This window comes from Anomalospiza imberbis, chromosome Z (assembly GCF_031753505.1).
Source record: "Anomalospiza imberbis isolate Cuckoo-Finch-1a 21T00152 chromosome Z, ASM3175350v1, whole genome shotgun sequence".
Classification (NCBI taxonomy): domain Eukaryota; kingdom Metazoa; phylum Chordata; class Aves; order Passeriformes; family Viduidae; genus Anomalospiza; species Anomalospiza imberbis.
This window is the reverse complement of record NC_089721.1, coordinates 62796409-62819879: the sequence shown is the minus strand read 5'-3', so window position 1 is coordinate 62819879 and position 23471 is coordinate 62796409. Positions and strand designations below refer to the sequence as shown.

Sequence of the window (23471 nt, the reverse complement as noted above, 5' to 3'; positions counted from 1 at the left end):
TTGGAAATCTTTCCAATATTACAACTTCGTTGATTCATGGCTGTTATTTTAGATCTATCTGATCCAGTGTCTACACTGCTTTCCTTCTGGGCCAGCTCTCCAGGCCAGCTTTCCAAGGTCCCTTGATACTCATGCCGAAGTTTTTATAAAAGGTAATCATAGCGTACTGCAGTTTCTACTGTGTGATGACAAATACACCAGCCCTTGACTGTTGGTTGATGAAAGAAGCTTACCATAACTCTGAGATTTAGCTCAACTGGTTAGAGCCAGGTGCTAATAGCATCAAGGTTTGTGGGTTGAACCACTGCATGGGCCACTCATCAGTTGGACCCACTTCCTTGTGGGTCCTTTCCAACTCAGAATCCTCAGATTATGTAATTATCCTTGCAACGACAAATTAATTCCTCTCTCTGAACATTAGCAAACAGAACTGCAACTCAACTGCAACCACACTTCAGCTATCATTTCACAGCAAATTTGTGAAATGAAAATAAAGTTTCTATATCTTCACTTAACATCCTCCACCAATTTCACACATTTGATGGCTCAGAACGATCCCGTAATCAGCAAACACAAATATCTTTTTTCCCTCCTGTCACTGTCAGCTAATTCACTAGGCTACAAAGCGAATCCATAAGTGTATAAAACTAGTAAGTCACAAATAGAAGCAACTTACCTTTGGTTTGGCTACAGCATTTAGTCTGTTTAATTCTTCTGTGCCTCCCATCTCTGAATGTGCAACTAAAGGAGAGTTGAGCCCCCAGGGATTGTTACTGACCTTACCTCTGGATCATATAAAGCATCCAAACCAGGTTTTTCATTACTACATTGCAAAGGGACCGACCCTTCCAGCCATAGAGGGGTTTACTTCCTCTGAAAATACTTGAGCATCTAAAACATTGCCTTCTCTCCACATTAATATGAACAATAGTCACACTGAAAACCAAGCAAAATTTACTGTAACTCTTTCTCTCACACGGCCAGTTAAATTTGTGAGAGTTGGACTTCAGAGCAATCATAGGAAGTTACACCAAAGGTACATCTTCCACTGAAAGCCAGACAGCTTCACATGAAGAATGAAGTCTTTAAGAAGTGGGAAAGCACAGAACAACAGACAAAAATATAATAGGATGACTACAGGTAATACAATTCCTACACTTTCCTATTTCCAATTTATTATTTATGGTTATGGTTACACCTGATATTCAGTTTTTATAAAATACCTTTTTGCTTCCAAATTTTCTCGCTCTACCTAGTTTTATCTATTAGTCTTTGGAGCTACTTACTTTTCCTAAGGCATAAGGCAAGTAACATGATATGGTTGTGAAAATTTTTTCACCTAAGTAATGTGCCCACAAGTCCATTACAACATCATGTATGCTTTCACAGGTTTTCCTTAACAGAAAAAAAAGGACAATTTTAAGAAGTTTACTGAAACTAAATATATGTTGCTGTTTTCACAGATTTATTGCTTCAATAGCACATTGTAAATGAACTCCACTGTACACTATTATTTTGGCAGCAGTTATCCTGAGGTGTAGTTTAGCTGTAGTTTGTTTCAGTCAAATTAGTTGGGTAAAAATACTGGAATGGCCTCACTGTTTTAAAACACAGAATTCATCTCAAACCCTTTAGAATCTTGCAAGGAGAAGGCACAGAATAGTTTAAGCATACATAAAAATTTTCAAAATCACTGAGGCACCATAACTCAAATTTCACAGAAACGAAGATAAATAGACACTGATGTTGAGTGACACCCTATAGTTTTTATGATGACTTGTTTTGGAACAACTATAGAAACCTTATAAAAAATTACTACCCTACACAGTGTCCCATGAACTGTATTTGAGTGTGCTGTTCTTTCTCTCCTTAGATATAAGACTAATCTTTTCTAGTTTGATGTAACTGAAGTATCTTTAATAACACTTCATTGACAACTACTTCCACAAGGCAATTCTAAGTTCTATTTTCAAATGCTTAAAACAGAAAAGTAAAAAATATGAAACACAAACTCCTAAAGCTAAATGTACCATTTCTGTTGCATGGCCTATTTTTCTAAAAAAAAAATGGGTAGCAACCAAAACAAGTGCATCTAGCTGCAGATAACTTTATCACGAAGTCTTTCAGGAAGATAATAATGTTATGCATGATATGTACATACATGATATATAATAATCTCCTGAAAATTTAAAATTTCGGGGCTTGAACAGGTGTGACCAGACAAAGAATGTCACCTAGGAGCCAGGTAAAAGCATAGAGAACAGCAAAAGCCAGCAAGACTCCCAGGATATTCATTAGAGCCACAGAATGGCAGAAATGTGGGTCTCATGGAGATACCAATAATTCATGTAACCCCATTTTAGGGCCACCAAAAAAAGAAAAAAATATGTATAAGTATGTATTTATGGAGAGCTATCAGAAGGAACATCAGGAAATTCATCTAGGATTAATGCCAAGCCTAGCTCCAGGCCCTGTGACAGATCCACACCTGGCACTAGTACATACTTCACATTACATGGATGGATGGATGGTGAGAAGATATTCTAAAATGGTCCTGGTGGTTCTTGAGGGCAGTAGGTATACAACATAGAATCACAGAATCATACTTGTCTGTGATTTACTAAGTTGTTTATCAGTTGCTCTGATCTCTACATTCTAGCCCAATTCTATTATTTAGTTTCATTCTGTCTTTGCTTTAAATTTTGAATTCTCATCTTGTTCTGTCATTGACTTGCAATCTAAATTTTACCAAGATACTTATGTATTCTTAACTAGCATTCAGTCTGGGCATTATATATGTATATGCTGAATACTGAATATCTGAGACATTCAGAACTAGTGTCTATATTTTAAAATTTTGACATAAATCACAATTTAAAGCCTACTTTTCAACTGCAACATCTACAAAACAAAGAACTGCAGTTGCATGGTAACATGCAAAAATATTTGAAAAATATTTGACAGAAGCATAAGTACTCTAAATGCTTTTTTCCTATTACTATTTTGCATAGCTAAAATTACTGTGTAAATAAATGTACCTTTTTACTAAGTTGGAGATATCAAGATTCTCTATACATAGATATAGAACAGCTTTACATCTACCAGTCTATCAAGTGTTTAGGTTCTACAGTCTTTCAAAGTGGAGGAAAAAGGAGAGGGGAGAAAGAATACAGAATATAGAGATGGTCTGGAAATTTGAGTTTGCAGTACATGAACTTCCATTTTCCTTCATCTAAACAGTTTCATGTTCACTCAATAAAAGTATTCCCCAATTATATCTTTAAAATCATAAATCCAAAATTATTAGTACCTGAAGATTTATACTTAGCAACTACAAACTAGGAAGTGCAGATTTAACACAGGCATGTTCTCTTCTTTTTTTTTTTTTTTATGCAGCATTCTGGAAGTTTATGAGATACAGAAAGCCTACTACTCCCAGCACTGGTAACCTAATTAGAAAGAACAGCACACACAAAAATTTTAAAACCTAATTAGTATTTTTTATCCAAGTGCTACAAGGTATCATTGAAATAAAATTCAATATATGTGGCAGTCAATTTAAAACCTGTTTTCAAGACACATAGGATTAATGACACACTGAAAATACCCTTGATTTTTAAACTAACTTAAATTGAAAAACTATTTCATTCATTTGCTACAGGCAACTAAACAAAGATTGACTAATACTATTAAGAAAAGAGACGGCTATTGGCAAGTCAGACTTCATCAGCAGTGAAGCTATTTAATGTTCAGAATATCCATACTTGCACACAAGGCACACTGTAATCCTTAAGAAAATAAATACAATACTTTCATCCTTAGATACCTAAAACAATGCAGGTTTTATGGCAATGATGACTTTGTCACAAAAGACAACAATATGTAATGTGCCACCCCAGCCATTAAAAGTTAATGGTCTCTTTCTGATCATTTCTCCCTTCACTGAGTAGCTTCTACCCTTTATCTTAAGAGGTTGAACTGATCTGTACAACTAACTGTATCTTGGAATTATTCCTCTCTCTCATGTAGTTTTGGTTTCTATTACAGAAGAAACAGAAGCTACAAGGAAGGGCCAGAAAGCCTTAAAGGCTGTTAGTTCAGTAACATAAGAAGAATTACTAAAATCTCAGAATGATTTGGGTTGGGAAGGACCTTAAAGACCATCTCATTCGAACCCCCTGTTATGGGCAGCAACATGTTGCACTAGACCAGGTTGCTCAAAGCCCATCCAGACTGGCCTTGAACATTGCCAGGTATGGGGCATCCACAGTTTCTCTGGGCAATCTGTTTCAGCACCTTCTGAGTAAAGAATTTAGTCCTAATTTCTAATCTAAACGCTTATTCAGTTTTTAAAGCATTTCCCTTATCCAATCACCCCAAGACCTTGCAAAAATTCCCTCTCCAGCTCTGTTCTAGGCCTACAATCAGATCAGAAGAGACTTTCTCAATTGTAGAATGTTAAAAGGCAAGACCAATGAGGCTGCTGTTCTGGCCATGATAAAATAACTCTCAATCAGCACTGGGCAATATATGCTTAATAAAGCAAGATACAGTATTCCATCCTAGCAGTCTAAACACTTAGATTTAGATCTGATTTCATACTGATTTAGATCAATGGTAGTGTTTCGATAATAATATAAAGTTATTTTACATACTTAAGATTGAGAATTTATGCTATGTAGCAAAATCTGTTGCCTATAGCTTTATGTTACAAAATTAATTTATTTTAAAATGATATTTAATGCATGGAGCTAGAGCTACTAAAGAGAAGACAACTAGAAGGCAATGTCTGTGCAAAAATAAAAAAATTGGCCACCTTATTCCTCTTCACTTGCATTAAAAAATCACTATTACTGACTCTGAAATAATCAAAATTCTATTAAACAAACATAGACAATTTCTATACTCACAGCTCTAAATGATTATCTATGGACAGAAACCTTTTTTTTAAAAGAAAGTCCTTTCAGTGGTCTCCCAACATCTTGGTTTTCAGATTTCGTATTTTGATCAGTCCTTATGAGAGCTGCAGAATCAGTTTTTCATTTTTCTCAGTTCTCATTTTCATGTAGGCATATGTTCCAAGAAGCTGGAAGTAATAAAAGGGCCATGTCTTCAGTTTGGTTCATTAAAAACACAATGATCAGAGCTGACTGTGGTTCAAGCACAGTCTCCACATGAATAAAAACTAACCACCATCACAAAAGGAAGCATTAACCAACTACCAAAGCTGCTAAACCTAAAGGAAAAAAAAAATCAAATGCTTGCATGCTATGGACAAAGATATTCATTTTGCCCCCTATACAATCCTGTATTAAATATATATTTTATGTGGTTGTATGACCTCAGCTCCATTGTTGGTGCACGCACCAACGGACAAATGAATAAAAATGCTTCCAATCTGTTGCCTGAAATGTTCCAAAAAGCCTTACTTTATTTTGCTTCAGGAAGTATGCTGGGGCATTATGTTCAACCAACCACTGATGACTAATATAGGCCAATAAAATAAACTACAATCAAAATGAAAAGCAAAGTTATATTTGAACAAGCCAGACACAGCCCTTTATTTACAGAATTCAAAGAAGAAGTAACATAAAAATCCATTTTTAAAACAGCCATCAAACCTGTAAATTGTGTCTATCATGTTCTCCTAACTAAGGCATGATGTTAACAATAATTTGGTTTTGTACACCAAGCACATGCTATATAAAATGGAACACAACCACTCACTTACTGTTAAAAAAATAAAACTCAAAAACCCAGCCATAACTCCTTTCCAGAATAAATACAAGAGCTTCTATAAAGTGAGTCAGGATTTTAAAAAAATTTATTCCATAAAACATAAGCTAAAAGCTCTTTACAATGAACTGGTTTTGTGATATTTCAGATCACTTTTTTCACAACAACTTTTGAGTAGTTATTAATACTGTCCAAGAAAGACTGTTTGCACAGCTAAACATGACTAGTTATGAAAAAAAGCAACACCTATGGAAACATATCACCTAAGGAAAAAATCCTTGCAATTAAAGACTCAGCGCTCATAAAGATATTCCATTAGAACATTTTGGTGTAATATGAGTAACTTCAGCAATTCTTGTGGTAAGACTAAAAACCACTCTTTTGGAGTAAGAATCAAAGTGTTGTACCTTTAACTAATGAAACAGCATTAAATATATTTCTTTAGAGACATTCTGGATTTTATCCCATCAGAATCTGAAATGGTATTTTATGGAGGAAAAATAGAATAGTACACAAAGGATGAGCACTACACCTAGTCCCATGCAGGAGGTGAAACAGGAAATAACAACTGTAATCTGCATTACATAAAACACCTAGATTAGTACCAAGATGATCAATACAAGAGATCCAAGTTTAAATTGATTCATCCATGTAAAACACTTAAATAGTGCATACCAATGAGTTACCATTGTTCAAACTCATGTGCTTTCATGGTAGCCACAGAAGGATGTGGCACAGTTCTAAAACCCATCATGACTGTCCATAGAGAAATTTAATCTCTGCTAATCCTTACTGAAATACCCATCCACAACTCCATTATCTTGATTTTTTCCTGACAGAGAGGCTGCACTGCTCCTATTATTCTTATTATTAAACATTATTTAATTCAAGGCAACACTCCATGAAACTCAGTTTCGTTCTAATCTGCAATTTGCCAAAATTACTAACTGTACAAAACAGTAATTCAAGAAAGGAAAATAAAATATATTTATAGGTATAGAACTACAGTTCAACAAATAAAGTTAGTCCTTCTATAAAATAATGCTTAGAGTTTTTATATCTCTATCTAGAATTATAATAATCCAAACCAGACAGCTTTAAGAGAAATACACAAGACTCCCACACATAATTTTAAAAAGTTGAAAATATATAGAAGTGATATTCTTCTATGACTCCTAATTTTTTTTTTCTCTAAACTATGCAGTTTTTTGCTTTTAACTACTAAACCTAGACCATACTTTCCTTTTTTGAGAGAAAACAAAAATCAATTTACCTTTTCTTGTGCTAAGAAACTAAAGCTCTGCTACCCTTAGGAAAGAAGGTACAGTATCTAATTATCCTTCAAGAATTATTATTTAAACGAAAATAAGAAATAGAAATTTGGATTAAGGGTTTTGTTTTTTTTTTTCTTTTAAGTTAAAGAGATTGATTTTATGTGCATAAGAAGACAAATGGTGATCAGAATGGAGTTTTGACATTAGCATCTTGAACGAAGTACCATCAGTCTGACTGGTCACTTCCAAACACAGTTGCTTATATGAAATAAGCAAAGGATTTATTTCCCAACATGAAATACAAAGGATAGGAATTATTTCCTTCCATTATTTCCAATGCAAATGATTTAGTATGGGAAGCAAAAAGAAAAAAAAAAAACAAATCTAAAAGAGATATCCAAGAAATGTGTTGTAATTATTAGGCTTCCTTAGGTAGGTTGCTACAGATGAAACAGGTAATCAGACAGAAAAAGGGAAATATGCTAGGACTATCAGCCAGAAACTGGAAAACTAAGCTTTTTATATGCCAAATTGCATTCATTTTACTCTATATATCCTCTTCCACTTTAAACTCACTTACTACCCTCATGTATTTTTAAATAAATATTTGAGGTGAGGTCCATTGAGGTCACAAAGAGACAAAAGAGACTGGCAATCTCTTATTTAGACACACCTAAGGAAATTCCTGTCTCCTAACTTACAAGATTGTCAATTCTCAGAAGGTTTCAAAAGTTGTGCAAATTAGAAGAGTTTCACACACAGCTTACAACAGAAATACATAGAGACAGCTTCATGTTTAAGAGTATTTTTCAAAAGAAAATTAAGTAAGACCACAATTAAATATTAAGAGAATATGAGTCCCTTATGATGTTCCTTTTATCTCCTGTCTCCCAGTTCCAGAAGAAAACCAAAGTACTTCATACATGCCTTGAATCATAGTTACATCTGGATTTTCAGGGTTATAATCCAAATGCCAGGCTAATCAGACAAAATTAAAAAAAAAAAAACAAACAAACAACAAAACAAACAAACAAGAAAAAGAAAAAAAAAAGAAAAAAAAGAGCAGTCCAAATTGTAAGGACATCTGAAGCAGAGTTTAACATTCTATATAAAAGATGGCATAACTATAATGGCTGTAGCCATCATTTGGTCACTTCTTCCACCCAACATCCCCTGAAACCCAGAGGGACAGAGCAGGACATTTACTTTGTCCTGAAGCATAAAAAGTTGTGCCCAGATGAATTAACATCATGTGCAGAAATATTTGTATTTTCCTTAACTTGCTGCTATCTAAATAAGCTTGCCCTGACTTGACCCAGTTAAACTTCTGACATCTAATGAGAACTTAAGGTAGCACAGCTGAGATCATAAAACAAGCATATGGAATTGTTGGAAGATAATCACACAGAAACTAAATCACTTCACAAGTCAGTTTTGGGCACATTTCTACATTTTTGGATGCAAAACTCATTCAGAAAGTAATTCTGACTGAAGTACTGGTAGACCCAAGAAAAACATTCAACAGAACAGGCTTCCAAAAAAATTTTACTTCTATTCACTTACATGCAGATGTATGTATTATTAGCAGCTAATGTTAGGAGATTGATTTCTAATTCTAAATCAACTGATCTAAAATTAGCACTAGAAATATTCTTCATTCTTTCACTTCCAAATATTACTTATTGCTTATTTATGATGGCATATGAGAAACAATAAAAAAAAAACCCAAGAAGACCAGGTTGTCCAGGCAATGACATGTTAACAACAAAAGGTTAACTGAACTGCTAATGCACTGCAGATGCACATCTGATCTTAAAACTAATATAGATGTTTTGGGCTATTGGTTTATAAAAATTTGACCAGCTACTGTCTGGATCTGCAGTATAAGACAGATGTTCATGCTTGGTGTATTTCACGCTATTTCCACAACTTCTTTGCAAGGAGTAACCAACTAGCCCTCCTGCTATAACCCTGAAGTCACCTGAGAGATCTGAATAAACCAAGGAAAGACACACACTCCACAGAAAAATGTCTGCAAAAACATCTCATTCTGCCACAAATCCAGATTGCTTTGTCTCGCTCCTTTCTATTGAGGTAGTTCTCCTCATCACATAGCAAAGAGATGTGTTCATATATTCACCATTTGAATACTAACTTCTACATGACCATTGATTTTCATAGACTCCTCTTGAATATTCTCACTTTCCATCAATCTCACAGCTTGCACACCTGATGCTTTCTCTTGGTTTTTTTTCCCTATTTCCCAGCTCCCCCTATTTTTATCTTATTTAGCATGGAGATCACGGATGCTGCTCTTTTTTCCCCTGTCACAATCCATCATTAACAACCAATATAATCTCCACTCCTGCAAGAAAACATTTTGGAAAGAAAGACAAAGAACAGTCCTTTTACATAATATTACAAGGGTTGCAACTTGGAGAACATTTGGTTCTTTTAAAAATTCTGGTTCACTTGCTAGTGAAGAAACAATTGGCAGATACATGAGATATATAAGCCAGGGATACATGTTCTGAAAAAAATGTTGGTTTCTCTAACGTTAGCATTTGTAGCTGGAAGACACTCAGTGCTCTGCCTTTTCTTCTTAAAGCAGTCAACATCAAATTAAGAGGCCAAAATGTCACTATTTTACTAATTTAATTAATGGAATTACACAATTTTTTTTATTTACCATCTCACTTCTCCATCTTGAAAAATAACCTTAATAACTTTATATGCTAATTACAATAGGTAGAGATCTCATGTGATGCACAGCAATCTCTTTTTTTCTCTTTTTTTCTTTAAATGAAGCCACTCTGGAGATAGTGTATTTCTAATTTCTAATTATCACTCAGAAATATATTGCAAAGAAAGTATTTGTAATGAAACTAGGCACTTTAGGAAGAAAGCAGGCTGTTATAAGCAGGATTGGAATCACAAATCAAACCTGTCTCAGGACAGAGCACCGGCATCATTGTAAGATAGCTCTTAGAAGAAAGGAATCATTACCATGCGGTCTGAAGCATGGTGGCCCAAAATCTCACATACCATGCAACAGTGTTTAATATAAAGGGAAACAAAGTTTCTTACAGTTCAAAGGTAGTCTTGGCCTAAGTCAAACCTAATTTGCTAAATCTTTCATCTTTACATTAACAATACTTTTCCTATGTTTAGAAGACTTATCCTTCTTATGAATTATGATGAGGTCTCAGACACACAAAACAAAAATCTAACCAAAAGATGTTTCATCCAGAAAGTTAAAGAACAATAGTAACAGACTGCAACATCAGAACCCAGGAGGAAAAACAGAAATAAAGAGGGTTTATTCCTTTATCTTTAAACAGATCTTTGTTGGTTTATGGCACTTAATGACAGTAATAAAATTTTAAAGGGATACCATCTCCAGTACTCCTTTCCTTTATAAGAAAGAAAGAAATAAAGAGAAAGAAAACAAAACACCCCCCCCCACACACACACAACCTAGATTTAATAGTTCTGTTTGTAATTAACTTCCTGTTCAGCAAGTTTGTTAACAGTGTTTTTCTTGTACATATATGCTAGTTATTTCAGCTGGCCACAATCATTCCATTTTAATTTTCTTAGGCTTCTCTACTGTGTGCTGAGCTCTGCTTCATTAGATTTTCAAGGTGATATTTTAATAAAGAGATTTAAATATAACACAGAGATTACAAACATAGCTGCTAAACTTTAGCTGGAGGCAAAAATGGGGCAGATGTGCTTCTGCCTAACCATGCCGTAGCAACCTCATGTAAACAACTCGTTTTGTCCTGTTGGAAACCAGACTTCCTACAGGGCTGGCTGCCCTCCTCAGTCACACCTTCCACTGTCATGTAAATCCAGGAGGAACAACCCAGATGAGTTTTAACACAGACACTGAAAGACTTCATTCAACCAGGAGCACTGACACATCTCATTAGTACTCCAACCTTATGCGAAGGTAGAAAGCACTAATTTTTTTGTCCAATCCTTTATTTTCCCAGGGATGTTTGTTTTGGTTTTTTCTGTTCTGAGGGAAAAAAAGACTCAAAACACTTTCATAGCAGAGCAAAGCTGCTTTCAGTTCTAACATTTCCAATCATGCCCTACCTTATTACCAATTTATACTGATCACAAATTTTAATTGCCTATTTAAACATGTTGAAAACACAAATAAGGCACATACTAAAGTCAAGAAAGCAAATCTTGTTGAAGCTGTGAATTCTCAGTATGGGATACTCAGAAAGTACTCTCATTCACATATTTATTTCTGTCCTTCTCAGTAAAATTTCCTTTCTCTAACAAACTCATAATGAAACAGTAGGCAGACTGCTTCTATTTGTTCTCCCTTCATTTAAGGATCTCAGGAAGCTGGGTGAATAGGAGAGAGTTTGTACTTAATTTTATCCTGGTAGCCTGTAAGGATAATCCTATTGAATTTTATAATCCTCCTTCTGCAATGTCAAACTTCAGCATGTATGTATCATATAGACCAAAAAGACTGTTAATATTTTCTTTTCTTTACCCTTTAATGAAAAATTGTTGGTGATCTGTTTTCTAATGCTTGCCACCAGCATAAAAGAAGCTTTAATTGTCTCAAATTTCTTTCGAGAAGCATCTGGTGTGGAAGTTACTCAATACGGCTGGATAACTGCAAGGGTCACTAAGGTGGGGAGGAAGGGGCACTACATTTGGTTGACAAAAGGCTGGGTATTTAACCCATTTCAGCTTGCATGTGGGTACTGTATGATTCAGGATGTGTAATGGGGTAGCTGCATTCGGCTCTGATCGAAGCAAGAAGTCTATTTAAGTCTCAGAGCCTTGCAGGGGGAGCTCACATCCTGTAACAGCGCAGCTTCCCAGAGCAATGTATGAAGCCCTAATGTATGAGTTGTTCTGACCACCTGCTATCAGAGGTGGACAAAAGCAGGGATACTCACAAAAGCAAGACTTTAGCTTGCACATCCACCACACAGCAAAGACTCATTACTCATACCACATGCAAACAGCCTATTCATCTTTAACCCATCAGATCCTATGCCAGGAAAGGAGTTACAGCAGGTTAAATTTTGCACTGCCACTGAAATCTGTGCAACCAAAAGGTAGAAGTTCAGTACAGTTTTCCAAATCTTTTTGAACTGTCAAAAAAATTCAAGTATACTTGCCATATCAGGCACTACTCTCATTGCAGGAATCACACGGAAGTGTAACTAAAAACTATATTCACTGGGATTTTTCCCATATAAAAATGTTGAAACACTGTGGTTAAAATCCCTGTCTAGGTAGAAAGATGTCAAAACACAGATTCAGCCTTTTCTCAGGCTGAATCCTATCCCCAAAAGCGATTGCGTGCAGAATTGTAGGAAAACAAAAACTTCTTAATGAATTTTATTACTATTGTTCATTCCAATTTCATTCTGACTGTTCTGAGACGAGCTACAAAGTTAGACTGTCATCACTGGAGAGGTACAAAATAATAATTGCAGTTTTCTAGAAGCTCTAGTGTCCTGAATGTAAGGGACATGTGAAACTAGAATATCCTAAGAAGTCTAAAGTATTTCTAATCCATCACGTGTCATTCAATTACTAGTAGTTAATAACACTAATCTTCAAAACTAATCTTCACAAACTTTGTGTCAGAAGTAAAAAAGCCATGCATTTCATTTAGAGCTGCTTCAGGTTTTTTTCAAATCTTAACTAAAGCACAATACAAAGCACTATACTGGCCTTCCATTGGCCAGTAAAGGCACATACATTTTTCACATCTTTATTTACTTGTTTTATTGTAAAAGTAGGACATTACAATTAGAAATACTCACTGAAATGCTGTCCTCCAATGACACCTGACACATTTCTGCATGGCACAGAACAATTGTCATTCATTCTTTTGATGATGCCGACAGCATTGCTTTGGATAGAGCTATTTAAGTACTTGTTTATACACTATTGATCAGATATTTAAAAACCTGCTTGTCACTAGCAATGACGCCTAATAAAAGCACCACACACTTCTCTAAAGAGCTCTTCCCTGGACTGGAGATATGCTAAAACTTGCTCCAACTCAAGTCGCTGTGAAAATGCACATTACTTTTAATTGCAAATTGTATTTTACACAGATTCATCAGAACTATAAAAATGCTATTGCCTGATTCACTTTCTTAAGATCCAGTGAAAATCAGATGAACTTCAAAACTTCTCTCCAGTAAATTAACCCAAATGTCAATGTTGTCTTCTTAGGTAGAGCTACAGAGATCTTCTGTTAGACAACCTACAAGAAGCTGAGATGAACAGCACAGCAGCAAGAAGCTGCATTGTTCTGTCCATTCTCTCTGTCTACATTTGCTCCTGTTTGCACTTCCTGAAAGTCTAAATCTGTTCCATTGCTTTAGAAATAAAAATACATTCAGATCCTTTCTTGGCCTAAACAGAAATAGTTATTCTCTATTTATTGCAGACTGCTTCAATCAAAAGAAGAAGAAACTTTGGGGAAATCCCTGCCTGTCCGTACACAGCCATAGAGTAGTACCTAAGGAATTAATTACTGAGAAAAAATTGTAGTCATACAATTTTTGAAATTAAATGAGTAAGGGATAAAGCACATATTTTCCATGTTTACAGCACTCTGTGTTAAAAGCAGTGAGACTATTTCAACTTTCATTCTAGCAGTAGATAAAGAACCAGCAGTCTGATTTCTTAATTACATGTCCACAGTAAGTTTCTCCTACAGCATGCTATACAAAATTACCATATACATATATATGTATTACCAGCCACAAATAAAACTGTTCAATAACCTTTTACACAATTTTTTTCTTATTTCAAATATTATGTTAGAACACAAGCAAACAGAAGAAACAACCATTTAAATAATTAATGGTCCAGCTCTGCAATCCATTACTTTCAGAAGAACAGTCTCAGTGGCATCAGCAGGACTGTTTACATCCTGGTATTTGGCTAACCATGAACAAGAAGTAGGCAGTCAGCATGCAGATGGGAGAATCCTTGGAAACCTCTCCTTTTTCATCTTCCCAGAGTACCAGTGCAGAATCCCAAAATGTTCTCAGAGTACATCCCACTGAGCTATCCACAAGTGTTTTACCAAGGAGTTGGAGAGGACTGTCACCACTGATCATGTGAGCTCTGAGATCACACCAAGGTCACCATGATGAATTTTCTAGATAGTCCATGTGTATCTCCAATCTTTAGGTTCATTAGAAAATAACCACTGACTTATGTTTTGTTTGTCAAGATTAAGCAGCTGAATGAAGACACTTCTGAATGCTTGCAGTCAGAATTTGGTTAGTAATTATCTAGGAGTACAGCTTTCATTTCTCACTTGTATTTTGACATGACTTTCATGATACATTAGGAGCCCTATTATTATTACCCATCCATACTGGTTCTTGATGAGCAGCTTAAGAAAAAAAAACACTACTGACGCTCTCAAGAACTGTGAAATAATATAGGGAAGCTTTAATGTTGTCCTGTATGTTAGATGCTTTACACAAATGCAACCAGTGAAATATTCAAAAAGCATCTATCTAAATTTCAGCTTCAGAGGGTAAGGTCATTAACATCTGCAGCAATATTCTTCTTTCTGTGTACATAAGTGGATTACTACACAGACCTTTATTTCCCCCTACTTCCTGAATATCACTGGCATGTGACGTCTCTGTGCCTTGAGAAACTGGAACCAATACCAGCATCCTATATGGATGGCACAACAATTTCACCTAAGGCCTCTCTTTAATTTACTGAAAATGCAGTATCTTTTGACAAAACTAGTCCTACAACAACAGCCATACACCTGTACTGCCAGGTATGACCTTTCCCTGCATGTGACTACACTCTTCACCCTTTCTCCTGCACAGCATAATCACTGTTGTCTGTCAGACTACACCTAATCTCTTTGGTCAGTAAAAAGACTCACTAAAAGGCTATTTCTGAGGAGCACAATGGTGTAATCAAAGCTGCATATTAGCCCACATTTGACTTTCCAAAGTGTATGCAGCTTACTAAACCTAACCCAAGGTCAGCAAGGCTTTGAAATGAGAGTGTATCCAAGACATTCGTATTTTCTCTAAAATGTCTTTGTATTTAAAGTGAGAAAATAAATTCTATTTCCGGTAACAACAATAGAATATTTTTGGGGACAAGTTTCAATGTTATTTTACATACTAAAAAAAAAAAAAAGAAAATGTAGTTTGAAATACGGCTTGGCTCTATTTGCAGGGTCAGGCCTAGATGAAACAGGGTGGAATATCCAACGCATGTTAGGGTGTTTTTTCAATACTCTTGAAAACTCAGCAACTTACATATGTAATAGAGCCCAAGCAACGACTGAATAAAGAATGACAAATAGCTTAGGATTTGTTATGACAACTTTGACATAATAGCACTGCGCAATTTTTTTTAACTATGCCTGACACAGCAACACTCTCAGGAAGAACAGCTGCTTAACTATTTCACCACAAACAAGAGAGGACAGTTGAGGATCAAGACAACACCAGTCAACATCAACAACAGTTGACAATTTTATTTGAGATACACAGAATATGTTATATTTCATCTGGAGTTTTCTAGATGGAGAACATGATCTGGGCACATGCATGCTTAGATGACCAAAGGCTTTGGAGTAAGCTGGTACTCCTAGTAAAGTCTAACAGAATCAAAAATTACTAATGGGGGTCTCTAGAAACTGGGGTCTATCCAAAAATTGAATCAATTTATATAATAAATCCGAGGTTTTACAGACAAGCAATGATGTACATGGCTTTTGAGTAGTAATAATAGAAAGGTGATAATTATTTCCACCAATTTCTTTACAAAGATTTTCCAACCTAATTTTACCTAAACACAATGTAGAAAGAAGTAAAACTTTCAAAATAAGAAGGAGCACAGAAGTCAAATGCTTTTCATGAACACAAAACTCTTTTTCCTGATTGCTTTCAAACCACCAAAAATTGACTTTCAATATATTTCTCCACATTTAATTCTACTACCTTGCTTTGGAAAATCTGACAAATTATCAATAAATAGATGCCAACCACTTAAGACTTGTGTGAAACTTGGCAGTTTCACTTTGCATGAATGCAGGCAAATATTTTATTTGGTGTCAATCCACTATTTTCAGTTTGTGTTAATTTTTGAATAAGTTCAAATAGGCAAATGAATAATAAGTCAAAATTTCCACATTTTACCTGGTCTCACTTCATAGCCATACAAATAAATAGGCATATCTTCATGAATCAGCAATGGAGCAAGTTAGATGTTCAAATTCAGAAAGAAATACAAGCAAAAAATCCACCATGCGGTTTATGGTGATTTACACCCAAACCTCAGGATTATGGAGGATATTAACCCTCTCCAGCACCATTACCCTTTCTATTCTAATTTCTGTTAAGTGCTGCAAGAATGCTCATTTGTGTTGCTACATAAAAGCCCCAAATGAAGATAATAATAGTAGCAATAACTGGGGCTTTTTTAAGGTCCTGCCAACATTCTATACCATCACAGGTAAACTTTCTTACTTTCTACACTTTCCACCCACCTGCAAGCACCTTAGGATTGCAGCTCTTTGTCTCATCACTGCTGTTGTACCCAATTCTGCTCTTTATCTAGCAAAAATCATGATTGATGCACCAGAAGTAATAGCAGGGGGAGCTTGTTTTAAATAAGAAAAGTACACCACAGAAGTAATAACAATCAAAAAGGTCTGACTGCATTAAGATTTCTGCTGAGAACATAGTCATTGCATTCTTCTATGGAGGAGTTAAAAGGAAAGAAGTTCCAAATTCAAGTAACTACAGGTACCACATATGGGAAGCTGTGAGGCAGAGAAAAAAGGCCAAAGAGGTGAAAGAAAAGGAATAATGAAAAGGAGAAAGGAGACACTGGTAAAATACTGCTAGAAATAGAAAAGACAGAAGAGCTTGGAAACTGAGCTGCAGAAGATAATTCAAATGAGGGAAATAATTTTAGAATGCAAGATGAGAATGAAGAACAAATGGATTACAAATGGACTGCAGGAGACATGATGAGACAGAGAAAATAAAGGAGAGAGAGTATGGAGGTATCTAATTACAAAACTCATTGAAGGTAAGATAAAATTACAGATGGAGATGAGAAAAGTTTAAGAAAGGACGGTGTAAGAAGATGGAAATCCACAACCAGAAAGCTATGGATCTGGAAACAGGATAAATAATATCACGACTGTACAGGCTAAAGGCAGAATTAGGATTTGAAAAATGTTATGAGAAGACTATGAATAGGAAAATTGTTAAAAAATGAGGTTAGGTACAGTGGTAGGACCCAAGATGCTACCAAGAAAGAAAGAAGACTTTCAGAAAGGAATGGGAATGAAAAGCAATACATAAAGCAGGGACTTGGATGGAGACCTGGGTACTAGGCCAGGTGCATGCAAGGTCATCTTACCAGTCCACCACAGGTACTGAAGGAGGCGAAGGAGCCCGGGTAGCGCAGGACAGCACCACTGTAGTAACAAGCTCTCTCAGGTTGCGACTGTGTGGCACTGGGTGGACTTTTGCCCTCACCCGCAAGCCGCTCTTCAACAGCAAAGCCAGGAGCCAGGAAGCGGCTGTCCCTCTTGAGCAGCAGGTAGAGTTCCCGAGCAAAAGCTGGGATCCTCAGCAGCACTTCATCTCCATCCTCTGCTGGAGGTGGTGGCGGGGGAGATGGTGGTGTTGGCAACTGAGAGGCAGCACCAGACCCCTGAGGCAGGGGAGACCAGTGGTAAAACTCCTGAGACTCATACTCATCCTCAGTGTCCTCTTCCTCTGCTGCCTCCCCTACAGCCTGCACCTGCCCATCCACTGAGGAGGAGACTGAACGCACCTCACGGGAGCTGCCAGCCACTGGGCTAGGAGTGACTGGGGCACTGAAAGTGCTGCTTCGGTTCCCACTACTGGGGTCAACGTTGCAACCCCCACCACCACCACTGCCACCCGTTGGCTCCTGCTGGCCAGGGCTCCACAGTGCAGGGAAGACAATCTCCCACTCCTCAGTCTCTTCTGAAGTATGGAGACCTGTGGGAAATGCAGCAGATGCTTTAAATGAGTGGAGCACCAAACAGCATCCAGTGCCTGCTAAAAACCCTCCCCTTTGCCCACCACAAGATGGTCCTTCTGAGTCCTAGACCAACAAGCATGCCACACAAAATACAGTGGGCTTCATTTGTCCCTTTCATCTTGTCCTTACGCACAGCAGGGAGACCAGCTGCTAAATGGGTCTGTTCTGTTGATGTGTCTGGAACACACCAAGGTTCTGCAGAACACAGAGAAAGCTTGGATCCCAAGATGGGGAGAAGTTGTGTTTGTACCAGTAGCTGAGGATGTCCTTCCTTTTGATCACCACCTCCATGCAAGGAAAGTTGCATAAACCCTTCATCATTTAGACAAAGCAACAACTTTCTCATATAGCTAAAAAAAAAAAAATTGCTGGGGAAAACCTGAACAAATTTGAAAATTTCAACCTTCTTCTCAGCATGCTGTAGAAGACCCATTATGGCTCCCAAAGTTCGGCCAAATATACACACACACGCACCATGGCTGCACATACAAGTAGCAGTTGCATGCACATGCTGTATCATGACCATTCTTACAATGAAACTGAATTAGAATCACTAACTACTGATGTCTGCATACCCTACACACTCTACATCACAATACAACCAAAGTCCACCATGCCAGCATTATGTTTACAAAGATCTGAGTACACACAACCTCCACTAGCCTGAGACAGGAAACAGTTTTATTTACACATTCATTGCACACTCTAGGAACAGCACAGCCAGGAGAGATGACAGGGCTGCTTGTGGAAATCAGGTCTCGTACAGAGCAGCGCTTCGCAGTGCACCCTCACAGCCAAGGCACGCATTATCTGACCACTCATCGCTTACGGGGGTCGGGCGCGGTTAACAATGGCCAGGTATCGCCACCGGCAGCCGGCGGGGCGCGGGGGCCACCCCGGGATCGGCCCGTTCCGTGAAAGGCGCGCACTTACCTGCGCCGAGCCCGCTTGACAGCACGCACAGCTGGTAGAACACGCAGCAGACGCGGCTCAGGCGCATCCTTCCTCCCAGCGCCATCGGCTCCGCGCCCGCGGGACGCCGGCTGGCAAGACACGCGGGGACGTGCCGAGTCGCGCCGGGCCGAGCGGGGAGTGCCGTGGGGCGCAGCCACCTGGGCGCCCGCGGAGAAACTCGAGAGAGCGCGAGTAGCCCGTCCCGGAGGGGTGGGCGGGCAGCACCGCCGGCGCGGGATGCGCGGCACACGGCGGCCGGGCGTGTATGTGTGTGTATGTGCGTGCGTGTTTCTGTCTGTCTGTCTGTGTGTGCGTGTCCGTGCGTGTGCGTGGGCGCAGGCAGGCAGGAGCGCGGCCCGTGCGCGCACACAGCGCCCGGCGGCGGGCGGGCAGCTGCGCCCCGGCGGCAGCGACCGCGCTGCCCCCGCCCGCCGCTCGCCCCCACGGGGCGGGACGCGCCGGGCCCCGTCCCGTCCGGCCCCGCCCCGCCCGGGCGGGCACCCGCCGCGGCCCCCCTTCCTTCGGCCCGCCACAACCCCGCCGCCGGGCCGCGGGCAGGCGCCCGAGCGGGCCCGCGAGGAGCCGAGACCCGGCTACGTTCCCGGGAGACGGCGCTTCGCACCCCGGCCGTCCCTCCCGTCCGTGAGGGGCGCGCACCGCGTGCGCCCCGGCGGCAGGAAGGGTTCCCCTCATCCCCGTCGCCAGCAAGGCGCTCAGTGGAGCCTTTGCCTAAATTCAGGGAGCAGCAGACACTGGTTTTGCCTAGTTTTGTGTAATTTGATTCTAAACTCCTTTTGCCCCCACCACGCAGCTCTCCATGGAAACCCATCACTTTCCACCCCGGCCCTTGTCAGCAGAGGAACGAGTAAACGAGGAGCTGAGGAAAAAGTTTTAGCTACACATCTAGCATCAGCATGAACTGCAAAAGCAACAGGTAAACACGTCCCTCTGAAAGTCGGATTTTGTCATAACTTCTGCTGCTTTACCTACTGTTGTTGGTGTCAAAGGTGATTGCTGTGCCTTAGGGGAAGGCAGAGCAATCCAGTGCCGTGAGGAAGGACATCTGTGCCGTTAAGGGGAAGATAAGAAGTTGCAAGAATTCTTTCTAGAAGTTAGTTGTGTAAAGTAAAAAGCAAAACATACAAGCAAACAAAAATCACGTGTTACAGCTCCAAATATAAGACATGTTGAGACTCCACGGAAGCCAAATGCAGCTGGCTTTTGGTCTCTGCTCTGCTCGATAGCTGCTTGAAATGTATACTGCACAGATAGGTATTCTCAGCTAACTCCAAATAGCATTTTTTATTAGTTGTTTCATTTTATAGGGGGAAAAGGTTATCATACCCTGGTTTGTTTTGGTTTTTGTTTTTGTTTTAATTTTTATTTTTATTTGAGCCAACCAATACTAAGCAAAATTGGAGCGAGTCAGTGAAAACAAGATAAATTGATTAAGAGGAGGGGAGTTTTTCATTCAGGGCTGCAAACTGGTATTTGCCTGATAATTAGGTGACCTTAAAATGCATTTCAAAGGAAGCTTTGTTTTCCAAATAAATAAAACATAAGTACTAATTTACAGTGGAATTAGTTAATAGGCCAAATCCTGCAGCCTTTTCATAGCCACAACTCTCCTTACAGCTGATCAGGAAATGCTGCAAAATGTTGTTTATAAGTTCCTGTGAAAACACCAGATACAAATTCCAGTTTTATTTTTGTTATAACAAATCAGAATGTACATGCAAGATGCAAAAATTCTCAAAGATGACCTTTACTGTACATATAGTTACATCACAAAATACATAAATGTATAACAAGGGGGGAATAAGGTAAAAAAGATATGGCATGTCAATATGCTTACTTTAAAACTGTGAATGCTGGGACTGTTTCCAATCTGCTGAAATTGTTGGTCCCTTTGGACAAAATTCTGCTTCTCTTGTTCACGTGTATAATCTTACTAAAAAGACACAAAACACTGGTTTTGACACTAAGGTAAGGAGAATTTGGCCTTTTCAACACAAACTGCTAAGGATAAAGGCATTTTTTAAAATGCCAATTGAGAAAGACTTTAATATGTTTGCCTTCATCACCAGCCAAAGAAAAAAAACATTTCTAATAATTCTCCACATAGGAATACAGGGCAAGCTAAAATCAGCATTGAGCTGCAACAAATTTCTTTAGTTTATTTCATGTTTTGCTTTTATTGTTTCAGTAGTTAAAGTAAAAATATAAGGGGAAGTTCTCTGTGTTTAAGTCTGGGGAAAGAGCACTATAAAATAGAGCCCCTACTGGTGTTCATTAGTTTTAACAGAGAGTCTGGTCATAGGTTAATGCTGGTAGATGATATTGTAGCCCAGCACATGCTAACTGTATTCACTATGAGACTAGTGCAGGGAAGCCTATGTTTAAGAGAATAAGAATTAAAGGAACAAAATTATTTCATGCCACAGTTAGTTTGCAGGGAGAATAATATTGTGTCCATGTGCACTCTGCAAGACATTATTTTCTTAGTCACAAAGACATTCCAGTTCTGCCAAATAGTTTTTACTTTACCAAAGATGTGGTACAGGAGGCATTATGCATTTGTAAAGTTGGAAGAAATAGTATCTTCAGACTTGATACAAAGCAAAATGTTTTGCTTTGTACAAAGAAAAATTGTTTTCTCCAGTAAATTCTTAAAACTGCATAACCCATCTGAAAGGTGGAAGCCTTTTGGCATTTTGCAGGATTTGTGCAGAATCACAAATGTAAAGCATGTGTTAATTTGTAAAATATAACAATGATTCAGACCATCTCACTGACATGAGAAAAAAAAATTACAGAAAAGGAAGTAAAGAATATGTCCTTGTCCGTCCTTCCTGACTGGGATAAATCAACCCAATTTTGTTGAAATCAATGGAAATTTGGCAATTTACTTTTGTTTAGTCCTCCCTGATGTTACATTTACAAAACTGTGCCATCACTCCCTTAAGGACTGTCAGGGCAAAGATTCTCCCAGTCTCCACCACAGGCTGACTTTCTGTTCTTTCAGAATGCCAAGATCATTCATGAACACTGATAACAAAATATAGACATCTCAAGCCATCTTTTGTAGACATCAGTATGATTTTTCAACTTTCACACCCCTCACCCCATGGTTTTATCTAAACCTGTGCTGCTGTTGCTGTCTTACCTTACAAAAGCAAGGGCCAAATCCCTGCTTCCCCCAGACCCTCATTTCATTTACTATCTGTTAGGAGTGATTTATTTCTGAGGATTAAGGTAAGTATGGACAGATCATTCTATTGAATTCAAAATATCAGCTTCTAGCAATATAAACACCACCATCAGTCAGAGACTTTCCTTGGTTTGTTTTTTGTCCTTACTTAATCATTTAACTGTAAAAGCTAATTCATGTTTATGCATAAAAAGGGGTTTTAAGATTACCTCAGCTTTGCATTGCATACAATATTTCCTCCAGTAATTGTTGCCAAAGAACCACAAACCTTTAATCCTCTTCACAAGGATATAGTTATTAATTATTTTTTGCATATGCTTTATATGTAACTATTGAACTACTGACTTTTTAAAAATCCTTAAGTATATTTGTTTCAGATTTTTACAACTTAAGAAAATACTCTGGATGGATGGAAGAAATCAATTCTGTTTTGAACGGTGCTTACTACATTAAGGCCACATATCATATGTCCACTGAGATTAGAAACAGAAACTCACATCTTCCCGTTTCTGGGTGCTTTGCAAATGTTATCTCAGTCTAAATAAACTTGTTTCAAAGAAGATCGAACAAAATATCTTCTGATGCAAAAGATACATGTGAACTAATGCTGCAAATTTTCTCCACCTAATCATGAATGAAAAGGAAGTTTTTTCCCTTTTAGAAAATGTTGTGTTCCCTACCTCTTCAACTGAACAGTGAATTTCCACTGTCTGCTAGCTCACAAACTCTGAACATTTAGTCTGTAATTCTATACTGTTATTTACAAGCTCAACATGAAGGTTTATTTAAAAGGTATGCATTTAAGATCACTTCAAATAACTTCTCTTTTGCAGCTCTTACTGCTGAGCAAATCTTACGGTTACATCTGAACTTAGTAGGACAATCAGATGACCTGCTGAGTAAGATATGTGTCAAACTGTTGTGAGCTTAATACCTCTACTTCCTTAAAGTGCATTGACTTTGAAAGGGCAAAGTTAAGCCCATGGCAGCTCAATGTCATTATGCCACACCACTACTTCTTATGATTCAGTTGAATTTAGTAAATTCACTTGAAGGAAAATTTACTCCCAAGTTGTTGCCTCGTGAGTTACTTCTCAAAGTCATATTGATCAATTTGAGGATAGTATTAGCTAAAAATATGCTTTCAGCACACTGTTTACCCTACTTATTTAGAACGCTATAACAGAGGCTACTTATGGAGAATAATTCACACT

General features: G+C 38.0%; 1 protein-coding gene and 1 long non-coding RNA gene across 2 annotated transcripts in view; one reads left to right on the top strand and one right to left on the bottom strand.

The window, feature by feature from the left end:
* The window catches only part of ADAMTS19 (ADAM metallopeptidase with thrombospondin type 1 motif 19), a 143532-nt gene extending 124184 nt beyond the window's left edge, over positions 1-19348 (bottom strand). Inside the window, exons 1-2 of the mRNA XM_068175667.1 lie at positions 19026-19348; positions 17439-18049 (exon numbers count right to left, since the gene is read on the bottom strand). Of these exons, the coding sequence (XP_068031768.1) occupies positions 17439-18049; positions 19026-19110 (696 nt within the window). The 5' untranslated portion in view covers positions 19111-19348. The remainder of the gene's footprint in view (positions 1-17438; positions 18050-19025) is intronic.
* On the top strand, positions 18710-22996 carry LOC137464372 (uncharacterized). Its single transcript, XR_010994207.1, has 3 exons — positions 18710-18847; positions 19858-19980; positions 22635-22996. It is a non-coding gene; the product is annotated as an uncharacterized lncRNA (long non-coding RNA).
* Positions 22997-23471: the final 475 nt, after the last annotated feature.